The sequence below is a fragment of the Saimiri boliviensis genome, chromosome 4 (assembly GCF_048565385.1).
Source record: "Saimiri boliviensis isolate mSaiBol1 chromosome 4, mSaiBol1.pri, whole genome shotgun sequence".
NCBI classification, from domain to species: Eukaryota; Metazoa; Chordata; class Mammalia; order Primates; family Cebidae; genus Saimiri; species Saimiri boliviensis.
In genome coordinates this window covers 79,851,457-79,863,858 of record NC_133452.1, presented here as the reverse complement: position 1 = coordinate 79,863,858, position 12,402 = coordinate 79,851,457, and the positions used below count along the sequence as shown (strand labels likewise).

The following is a 12,402-nucleotide window of genomic DNA, read 5'->3' as shown; positions in this document are numbered from 1 at the left end:
GCCCATCGATGATAGACTGGACAAAAAAAAATGTGGCACACATACACCATCAAATACTATGCAATCATAAAAAACGATTTGTTTGTGTCCTTTGTAGCAACATGGATGAACCTAGAAACCATCATTCTCAGCAAACTGACACAAGAACAGAAAACCAAACACCGAATGTTTTCACTCATAGGTGGGTGATGAACAATGAGAACACCTGGGCACAGGGAAGGGAACAACACTCACAGGGCTAGGCTGGGGGGTGGACAGCGGTGGAGGTGGGGGCAGGATAACACTGGGAGAAATGCCTGATATAGGTAATGGCGTAGCGGGGGATGGAGACAGCAAACCACCATGGCATGTATGTACCTATGCAACAACCCTGCAAGATGCAGGATGTGCACATGTACCTCAGAGCCCAAATACCATAAAAAAAATTTAAAAATTAAAAAAAAAAAAAAGCAATTTGGCTTTTGCCCAATTTTTATATTCGATTTACAATTTGGAAAATATTCCCGTAAGAGAACACATTTCCTGTTAATAGATTTCCACTATGGACATAGCCGATGTTAAGTATTAACTTTATCTTTACCCAACCTATTGGACAGGGCACAATAGTACACAGGCTCTTGGTAGGTACCCCCTTAACATCCCTGCTGCCAAAACAGACACAAAAGGCAAGCAGTGAACTGTGGGAAGATTACAGCAGCAGAGGTCAACCAAAATTTCTAAGCCAAGCAGGTGTTACACAAAATCTTAGTAAAAGTTGAATGATTACTCTGTAATTGTTTAATGAAAAAGCCACTCAACAGTGCTAGATTACTTACAACTAATATCATATCCAAAGACTAATACCAAATTAAGCGGACTAAAGTAGGAGCAGGTGAAGAGTTTAAAACATGACTGCATATGTCGCTACTTTTTTTGGTACAATTCTATCATAACCACTCTCCTCCCCCAAAATATTAATTATTTGGGTATACTATTCCCTGGGTTGAATATAAATAATACCATTGTTCTTCATGGCATCAAATTTTCAAATGCTCTAAACCAGGCATATAAAATACTGGTTTAGAAATTAAAATCCCACCATAATGCTACTTCTTGGATGCCACATACAATTTTAATGTACAAGTACTCAAAACAGAATCAAAGCTGAACCATAAATTCAATTCTTAATAGAGAAATATAAAAAGAGCAAATGGCTCCCAAAGTTTCCAAATCTGTGAAGCTACAAACCAGATTCTAGAATATGACAAATTTCCCAAAAGGTGTATCATTCCTTCAGGCTTCTTAGGAAATAGCCAGCTAGCCTTCTTCTGAATGCCAAATGTGCCCCCTTATCCTTTCTAAAACTTCTAAAACATTTCAAATGCTTATAGTATATAATCAAGCATGGAACCATGTGGTATGCAGGCTCAAAATACATTTCTATTCTGATAAGGAGAGCAGAGTTTTATGACTGCCAACTAACATATCTACAAATTAGAATCACCAATCAGGCTTGCTAAGAAAGTTAACCACTACCAAAACCAAGTGTCTTACAAATATTCAAAACTGCTGAGAAATTACAAAACAGGGAAGAAAGGAAAAGGGAAAGTCAGAGAAGAAAAACAAATTAAATGGTAGGTTCAATAAATCAGACATCCTAACACATAACAGGCATACAGAACATACTATATATAATTTATATACAAAGAAATAAGAATCTCACCAAAAGCACAAATGAGAAATTGAAAAAATCTTAGGAAATAGTCAATATGCTGTTTATATGTCATGTCCTAAAAAAGCAGAAATACCAAGGTACATTTGCTTTTAAACACTAGATCTGGTAAATATTCCATTGAAAACAAACCATGCAGCAGCAATAACAGTAGTACCACTAATAATAGTATTCATATTAGTGATACTAAAAATAATAAGAAAAGAGAACAAAGAAAAAAAGAGAATGAAAAAGAAATGGATATGAGGCATAAACAGAATTAGTCAGTACCTGTGAGAACACAGGGCATAAAGAAGAGACAGTGAATAGAAGAAACTGGATGCTAAATAGACTACGCAAACAGAAGACCATTCCCTGAAGCAATGAAAGAGTAAAAACAAAGCATCTAAATGTAATCACAGACAAAATCGTAGCACTATTAGAATATAATATTAAAACATTTTAGAGGTGAAGGGCTTCTTAAGCAAGACAGAAAACCAGAAGATGCAAGAAATATATTGTCAAATTAAACTACATTAAAATGAACTTTTCAGCCAGGCATGGTGGCTCACATCTGTAATCCCAGCACTTTGGGAGCCCTAAGGCAGGCTGATTACTTGAGCCCAGGAGTTTGAGAGCAGACTGGGCAACACAGGGAAACTCCATCTCTAGAAAAAAAACACAAAAAAATTAGCTGGACATGGTAGTATGTGCCTGTTGCAGTCTCAACTACTGGGGAGGCTGAGGTGGGAGGATTGCTTGAGCCCAGGAGGTCGAGGCTGTGGTGAGCCAAGATGGCACCATTGCACTCCAGCCTGAGCAACAGAGCGAGACTCTGCCTTTAAAAAAAAAGAGACAGAGAGAGAGAGAGAGAGAGAGAGAGAGAGAGAGAGACTCTGCCTTTAAAAAAAAAAAAAAAAAAAGAGCAAGACTCTGCCTAAATAAAAAAAAAAAAAAATCTCATACCTTCCCATTACAATACACTGCCTTGCCTACAGATCAAGAAAGAAAAGAGTGCTGGCAATGGGAAAATGAGTGCTCTCATCTCCTGGAAACAAAATTGCCTGATATTGGAAAGGAATTTGGCAGTAGTTACTAACATTACTCATATAATCTTTAAACCAAAAATTCTACTTACACTGAAGAAATATCCAACCATATAATCAAAAATGTTCACTGAAACAATGTTATAGCAAAGGACTAGAAGCAACCTAAAAATCCATCAATTATAACATAATGTATGGTACATCTTTACTATCACTACTATGTAGCACTTAACAAATAATATGGCAAATCTATGCATTGACATGGAAATATATCTAAGCCATACTGTTAAGTGAAAATACAAAACAAAACAAAAACCAACATCCTGGAATATTTCGTATGAAATTTTTTTTTTTTTTTAGATGGAGTCTTGCTCTGTCGCCCAGCTGGAGTGCAGTGGCACAATCTCGGCTCACTGCAACCTCTACCTTCTGGGTTCAAGCAATTCTCCTGCCTCAGGCTCCCAAGTAGCTGGGACTACAGGCACATACCACCACATCCAGCTAATTTTTGTATTTTTAGTAGAGACAGTTTCACCCTATTGGTCAGGCTGGTCTTGACCTCATGATCCACCCTACTCAGTCTCCCAAAGTGCTGGGATTATAGGCGTGAGGCACTGCACCCAGCCTTAGTATGATTCACTTTAAGTGAAAATAACAAAAATAATAATAATAAAAGACTTCAATGTGTGTGTGTGTGTGTGTGTGTGTGTATGTGTGTGTGTATGTATCCATATATACAAATGTATTTTTAATAAGAGTACGTACCAAACACTTTACCTTCAGGATGCGTAGGAGTAGGCCTAATGATTTTCATTCAATACAATTCTATATTGTTTATAGCTTTTTAAAAAATGTAATATGACCAACGACTGGGAAACAAAAACTATTATGAGAAACAGGGAAACAACCTAGTTTAAGGTGCCACCATTGAGAATCTTACTCAAGAGAAAAAGCCTAGGAGTCATACCATGTTTGGCCAAAACAGTGTTATACCCAACTTGAGTATTTTCTGACAAAGTCAAGACAACTAGGCAGTAAAATGTCCTTCATATTTATCTTGTAAGCTGAATCATGATACATTATAAGCAATAATTTTTTTTAAAAAAAAGTAAACTTTACCTTTCTTGAAATACAGATGTCAAAAAATGGCTTATTTCTGACACTAAATGGTTCCTGTGTTTTGTCGATGAGCCCAGTCTTCATTTTTTCATGCCGAGGATTTATAATTTCTCGTTCTATACACTGCAGACGAACATTAAAATCACAATCTCCAACTGGCTGTCCCTGAATTAAAGAAAGAATTAGTTAAACTTCAACATTACCAACTATTTTATCAGCATAATTATCAAGGCTGCCACACTGTACATAGTAGTCTGTGTAAACAGCATCCTCTGGAGTTATCCAGTGAACAGCCTGTACAACCACATATACCAATCCTAATAATGACTAACAAGAGAACTGTCTAAAGACAAAGAGAGACTTATTTTAAAATAAAATTGCATAAAACAGTATGAGAAAGTGGCATGATTCTACTTTGAGTTAATCTAAAGATTTCAAATACAGGCCAGATGTGGTGGCTTATAGGTGTAGTTCCAGCACTTTGGAAGGCTGAGGCAGGAGGATCACATGAGACCAGGAGTTTGAGGCTAGCGTGGGCAACAGAGCAAGACTACTACCCCCAAATTTTAAAAAATAAAAAAATCTAAAATGTTAGGCTTGTTTATTAGATTTATTAAAGGAATTCAGACACCTATAAAATTGAAGTAGAATAAGCAAGCCCTCTTTTTTGTTCTTAAAAAAAAAAAAAAAAAAGACTAACAACTGTTTAAACATATGTAAATAGTCTACATTCACTCCTAGAAGCTTTCCACCTTTATACACAAATTCACCAAATACCAAGAATAGATTGAAAGCAAGTTCACCTTCAAATCCACAATGCCTATGGGCAAAGTTAAGCTCTCAACAGATAGGTGTTGAATCACTGAGAAGAGGCTACAGGAAACACTCAATAATTATTGACTAGCTTGTCTCCCTGTTTTCAGTTCCTACACCCTTCAGAACACTATCCATGCTGCCACTAGTTATCTTTCAAAATAGTAAAAATATGTTCCTATCATTACAATGAAAACCCTTTAACAGTGCCTTATTACATAAGGAACTAAGTTAAAATGCCTTATTCAAGTAATGTGGCCCTCTACTTAACATTCCATTCTTATTTTTTGCTATGACCCACACCTTTATCATCCATCAAGTATACTAACAGGCCAGGTGCAGTGGCTCAAGCCTGTAATCCCAACACTTTGGTAGGCTGAGGTGGGCAGATCGCTTGAGGCCAGAAGTTCAAGACCAGCCTGGCCATTATGGCAAAACCCCATCTCTACTAAAAATACAAAAATTAGCTGGGCGTGGCTACACACACTTGTGGTCCCAGCTACTCAGGAGACTGAGGCACAAGAATCACTTGATGTATAGGAATGCTGTGATTTTTGCACATTGATTTTGTATCCTGAGACTTTGCTGAAGTTGCTTATCAGTTTCAGGAGACTTTGGGCTGAGACGATGGGGTCTTCTAGATATACAATCATGTTATCTGCAAACAGAGACAATTTGACTTCCTCCTTTCCTATTTGAATACCCTTTATTTCTTTTTCTTGCCTGATCGCTCTGGCTAGAACTTCTAGTACTACACTGAATAGGAGTGGTAAGAGAAGGCATCCTTGTCTAATGCCAGATTTCAAAGGGAATCCTTCCAGTTTTTGCCCATTCAGTATGATATTGGCTGTTGGTTTGTTGTAAATAGCTTTTATTATTTTGAGATACATTCCGTCAATACCTAGTTTATTAAGGGTTTTTAGCATAAAGGGCTGTTGAATTTTGTCAAAGGCCTTCTCTGCATCGATTGAGATAATCATGTGGTTTTTGTCTTTGGTTCTGTTTACATGGTGAATTACGTTTATAGACTTGCATATGTTGAACCAGCCTTGCATTCCCGGGATGAAGCCTACTTGATCATGGTGGATAAGCTTTTTGATGTGCTGTTGCAATTGGCTTGCCAGTATTTCATTGAAGATTTTTGCATCTATGTTCATCAGGGATATTGGCCTGAGGTTTTCTTATCTTGTTGAATCTCTGCCGGGTTTTGGTATTAGGATGATGTTGGTCTCATAAAATGATTTGGGAAGGATTTCCTTTTTTTAGATTATTTGGAATAGTTTCAGAAGGAATGGTACCAGCTCCTCTTTGTATGTCTGGTAGAATTCGGCTGTGAACCCATCTGGACCTGGGCATTTTTTGGGTGGTAGGCTCTTAATTGCTGCTTCAACTTCAGACCTTGTTATGGGTCTGTTCAGGGTTTCAGCTTCTTCCTGGTTTAGGCTTGGAAGGAGGCAAGTGTCCAGGAATTTATGCATTTCTTCCAGATTTACTAGTTTATGTGCATAGAGTTGTTTGTAATAATCTCTGATGATGGTTTGAATTTCTGTAGAATCTGTGGTGATATCCCCTTTATAGTTTTTTATTGCATCTATTTGGTTATTCTCTCTTTTCTTTTTTATTAATCTGGCTAGTGGTCTATTTTGCTGATCTTTTCGAAAAACCAGGATTTATTGATTTTTTTGAAGGCTTTTTGTGTCTCTATCTCCTTCAGTTCTGCCCGATCTTAGCTATTTCTTGTCTTCTGCTAGGTTTTGAGGGGTTTTTTGTCTTGCTCCTCTAGCTCTTTCAATTTTGACGATAGGGTGTCAATTTTAGATCTCTCCTTGCTTCTCATGTGGGCACTTACTGCTATATATTTTCCTCTAGAGACTGCTTTAAATGTGTCCCAGAGATTCTGGAATGCTGTGTCTTTACTCTCGTTGGTTTTGAAGAATGTCTTCATTTCTGCCTTCATTTCATTGTTTATCCAGTCAACATTCAAGAGCAAGTTGTTCAGTTTCCATGAAGCTGTGTGGTTCAATAACAGACTTAAAGAGAGCCAAATCAAGAATGAACTGCCATTCACAATTGCCACAAAGAGAATACAATACCTAGGAATACAACTAACAAGGAACATAAAGGACCTCTTCAAGGATAACTACAAACCACCGCTCAACGAAATAAGAGAAGACACAAACAGATGGAGAAACATTCCATGTTCATGGTTAGGAAGAATCAATATCATGAAAATGGCCATACTGCCCAAAGTAATTTATAGATTCAATGCTATCTCCATCAAGCTACCAATGACCTTCTTCACAGAACTGAAAAAAAACACCTTAAACTTCATATGGAACCAAAAGAGGGCCTGCATAGCCAAGTCAATTCTAAGCAAAAAGAATAAAGTGGGAGGCATCACACTACCAGACTTCAAACTATACTACAAGGCTACTGTAATCAAAACAGCATCGTACTGGTACCAAAACAGAGATATGGACCAATGGAACAGAACAGAGGCCTCAGAGGCAACACAACATATCTACAACCATCTGATCTTTGACAAACCTGACAAAAACAAGCAATGGGGAAAGGATTCCCTGTTTAATAAATGGTGTTGGCAAAACTGGCTAGCCATGCACAGAAAGCAGAAACTGGACCCCTTCCTAACACCTTACACTAAAATTAACTCCAGATGGATTGATTTAAACATAAGACCTAATACCATAAAAACCTTAGAAGAAAACCTAGGCAAAACCTTTCAGGACATAGGCGTAGGCAAGGACTTCATGACCAAAACACCAAAAGCATTGACAACAAAAGCCAAAATAGACAAATGGGACCTAATCAAACTCCGCAGCTTCTGCACAGCAAAAGAAACAGTCATTAGAGTGAACTGGCAACCAACAGAATGGGAAAAAATTTTTGCAGTTTATCCATCTGACAAAGGACTGATATCCAGAATTTACAAAGAACTAAAACAGATTTACAAGAAAAAAACAAATAAGCCCATTCAAAAGTGGGCAAAGGATATGAACAGACACTTTACAAAAGAAGACATATATGAGGCCAACAAACATATGAAAAAATGCTCATCATCACTGGTCATCAGAGAAATGCAAATCAAAACTACATTGAGATAACACCTCACGCCAGATAGAATGGCGATCATTAAAAAATCTGGAGACAACAGATGCTGGAGAGGATGTGGAGAAACAGGAACACTTTTACACTGTTGGTGGGAGTGTAAATTAGTTCAACCATTGTGGAAGACAGTGTGGCCATTCCTTAAGGACCTAGAAATAGAAATTCCATTTGACCTAGCAATCCCATTACTGGGTATATATCCAAAGGATTATAAATCATTCTACTATAAGGACATGTACACACAAATGTTCATTGCAGCACTGTTTACAATAGCAAAGACCTGGAACCAACCCAAATGCCCATCAATGATAGACTGGACAGGGAAAATGTGGCACATATACACCATGGAATATTATGCAGCCATCAAAAGTGATGAGTTTGTGTCCTTTGTAGGGACATGGATGAACCTGGAAACCATCATTCTCAGCAAACTGACACAAGAGCAGAAAATCAAACACCACATGTTCTCACTGATAGGCGCGTGTTGAACAATGAGAACACATGGACACAGGGAGGGGAGCACTACACACTGGGGTCTGTTGTGGGGAAATAGGGGATGGACAGCAGGGGGTGGGGAAGTGGGGAGAGAGAGCATGGGGAGAAATGCCAGACATAGGTGATGGAGACGAAGGCAGCAAAAATCACACTGCCACGTGTGTACCTATGCAACAATCTTGCATGTTCTTCACATGCACCCCAATACCTAAAATGCAATAAAATTAAAAATTAAAAAAAAAAAGAATCACTTGAACCTGGGAGGCAGAGGTTGCTGTGAGCCGAGATCTTTCCCCTGCACTCTGGCCTGGTCAACAGAGTGAGACTGTCTCTAAAAAAAAAAGAAAAGTATGCTAACAAACCACCTAATGCTTCTGACCTCCATGATTCAATCCTTCAAAACTAATTTGTGTCACTTTCTCAGTCTGCAATTCCATGCTTCAGTGACTCAGCTATACCCAGGGAAGTTGGAATACTCTCCTCTCAATACCACTATATCCTTTATATACCTTTGTTATGTTTAAAATTTTAAAAATTATAATTATTTCTTTATATGTATATTTCATCCATAAGAGTAGCATACAAATTTGCTTTAATTTTATATACACATGTACAATTATAAAATATTATTAAAATGTTATGTTTTTAATGTAAAATGTAATAAAACAGACAAAATAAAATAGATGAAACTTTTTTTTAAAGTTCTCCTACGTTCTTCCCAAATCCCCATGAAATGCTGTGTAAATGGCCTTCTTTGGAAGCCAGTACATAGCATGTGACTTCTTTTTTGTTTGTTTGTTTGTTTTTTAAAGCTACAGCACCCGGTATTCTCAGGCGGTCTCTCACCCAAGTAGCCTGTGAATTCTTTGAAAGCAAAGAATTATGGCTTATTCATCTTTGTATACCCAGTACATATGTACGTACTTGACATATAAAAGATGATCGATGCTGAGAGTCAGAGGGTGAAAAGAAAAAGATGATTGATGAAATTCTTTCTGGACAAGCTAATAAACTAAGGGACTGAAAAAATTTTAAATACTATTTCAAAAAAATTCTTTTTCTAAAAGTGGCCCTGATTTGGTGATCCAAAATAATGTTGTTAATCATCCATGAAGACTCCACAGTAAAGAATTAAATATATGATACTTTAAATTATAAATGCACCCCAGTATCAAAAATGCAAAAAAAAAAAGTGACTTAAAAATCATGAAATATGGTAATAGGCACACAATAAATATGCACTGAATCAAAAATTCTAGACCTAAAGACAAAAAAGCATAAGTCATTTTTAGAATAAAATATGGATTAACTTCTTAAACAAAAAGTATAATATTTGGGAAGGTCTGATGAGACTGCTTTCATTAAAATTAAAAACCTCTGTACATCAATAAACACCAGTTTGGAAAACATATTGCCACACATATAACCAGGAAAGGACTACAATCCAGAAAAGATCATTGATTCCTACATATTAAGAAGGGAAAAACACACACACACACACACACACACACACAGAAAACCAAATAGAACTTGCAATTAAGTTACAAAAGAAAAATACAAACAAATAAAAATAAACCTCAGAAATATGTTCAACTTCATTAGTAATTAGGAGAAAAAAAAAGACAACCAAATAGAAAAAAAAAAAAAAAACAAGATTGTATTAGAAGATTACAGAAACTTACAATTAAATCACACAAATTCCAAACAAGTAAAAAAAAAAGAAAGAAACATAAGAAACATGTTATACCTTGTTAGTAATCAAGGAAAAGCAAATTAAAACAGGATGATACCATTTCACACACATCCAATTAGCAAAATTATAAATGATAAAACCAATTGTGGCAAATTGGTACAACTATTTCTGAGAGAAATTTAGCAATGTAGATAATATAGCTGAAGCTGCTGATATGATGATCACAATCTCCATGATATAATAATGACAGATTAGAGTTTTTAAGAACACTTCCCAGCTAATTACATTCCAAAAATGAGGACAACCATCCTAGAGAAATTTTCACATGTGAAAATCATGGTAGAGTACAATAACATTTATATAACACTAGAAACCTTGCAAAAGTATATCATACATATTTTATGAATATACACATAGGTAGTAAAAGTATCTGAAACATTCATGGAAACAATAAACACCAAATTCAGGATAGAGGCTGATTCTGGGCAAGAGATTTGAGAACAGGAGAGAGGTGTAACTAAGAAACTTCAAGGATTCATAATAAATTGTCTTATTAAAAAGAAAGTGGAGCAAAAGTAGGAAGCTTTAACAAATTTAGGTGGTCAGTACATGAGTATTCCTTATATTATTTTTTAGACTCTTACATATGTTGAAATTTTTCCTATTTTTAAAAGTATCAGAAAACTGCTAAGACAGAGTACTCAGCTAAAAAGTGAGAGTAAGCCCAGACTGAACATGTATGAAAGCTGAACTCAATATCAAGAGGCAAAATACACAGAACTTCCCTATTCACAAAGAAACAAAGCCGCCTCCACCCCTTATGTCTAGTTATAGGCCAATGAATGTTATTCCAAAATCTGTGATAAGATTAAGCCAATTCTGGAGAGCACTACTTTTGAGGAATACAGTAGTCAAACAGAACAAAATAAAACTTGATGATTTCTGGCCCTGAGGCTCTTATATTTGAAGCTCTTGTGTTTTAAATACAAAAATTCAATCAAAAAATGTGTACATTAAAATTTTCCAGAAAAAAAAATGCCTTTTAATAACCTGAATTAATGCAATCCTGAATCTTAATACTGCAATTTATTGCCCATTGAACAGCTCATAATCAGTTTCACTTTTGTTTTGTTGTTGTTGTTTTGGTGACAGAAATAAACTCATGAGATTTAAAAGAAAAAAAATCAAGTACAGGATCATTAAAACCAATAAATTTTCATTTTATGAAATGCTGTCTTATTTCATCAGAGTTAAGTCATTATTCTTTACTCACTTGAAGTTAAAGAAACCTAAAACAAAATGTGCAAAAATTAGCAATAAGACAAAGAAAAGGAGATACAAAAGTATTAACAAAAAGCTACCCAATGAGTAACCTGAGTCACAAATTTTCTTTCCTACTATCTCTTAGGCAGTAAGAGAGACCTTTTATTTGTCAAAAACACATCCATTATTTCAGTAATAACATTTATTTTATAAAATATAGGTACTCACATTAAATTTAATTATGTCATATATCAAATATCTAGGAACAGCCTGTCCATTCACTCTGTCGATAATCATCTCCTTGAAAAAGAAAAGAAGATAAGTTTCTTCATATATTAATAAACATTTTTAATTTGACTGAAATATAGCATAGACACAATAAGCACATAAACCATAAATATAAAACTTGATGAAATTTCAAAGTGAACACACTTGTACCCAGATCATATCAATAAACTGTCAGCACCTCCATCCCCATCATGCATTTATTCCTTATTGAAACAGAATTATCTGATAATACCTCATATTTTCATATTTGAATTTCTATGCTACATTTTGCTTTATGCTTGAATTACTAAGCAACAATTAAGGGTAGGGAGACTACAAATCTTAAATTCTAAAATCAGGATCATTTTTTAAAATATTTTTGTTTAATCATTAATGCTTTAAATTTTGTTATATGCCAATTACTTTAACCATAAAATCTAATATAATAAATGGCACCCTCAGTTTAATTCTCAGGCAACCCATGTGGTCTTTCTTGGTTTTATGCCACTTTACTAGGCTTTGATCAAAGGAAATGGCAAGAGAGCATGAACAGATCACTGTAAATCCACCATAGCCATTAAGAAATCAAAACAAAATCTGCAGCCTGACAGAACAAAATGAGGACATTAAAGGATGACTACAGGTACAAAATGGAGTATTATATAAAATTTTAATTATTAATACATTTTTGACCTAAAATCATTTTTCTTTCCTCATATTCCTTCTAGGAAACCAGGTAGGTTTTCTTGCTATCTAATTTTATAACAGAAATTCCATATACAACCATCTAAAATTACAAAAAGAAATTGATTTAGGAAAAATACATTTTGTTGTTGTAAGAAACCATTACCTAAGCCTAAGGAGAAGGAGTATAGTTATTTCTACTTGAA

The 12,402-nt window shown here is 35.5% G+C and overlaps 1 protein-coding gene across 2 annotated transcripts in view; it reads right to left on the bottom strand.

The window, feature by feature from the left end:
* RNGTT (RNA guanylyltransferase and 5'-phosphatase) overlaps positions 1–12,402 on the bottom strand; it is a 342,640-nt gene that overhangs the window by 224,109 nt on the left and 106,129 nt on the right. For both annotated transcript variants that reach the window (XM_039467722.2, XM_074397708.1), the window contains exons 10-11: positions 11,474–11,545; positions 3,856–4,020 (exon numbers count right to left, since the gene is read on the bottom strand). In XM_039467722.2, the coding sequence (XP_039323656.1) occupies positions 3,856–4,020; positions 11,474–11,545 (237 nt within the window). The remainder of the gene's footprint in view (positions 1–3,855; positions 4,021–11,473; positions 11,546–12,402) is intronic.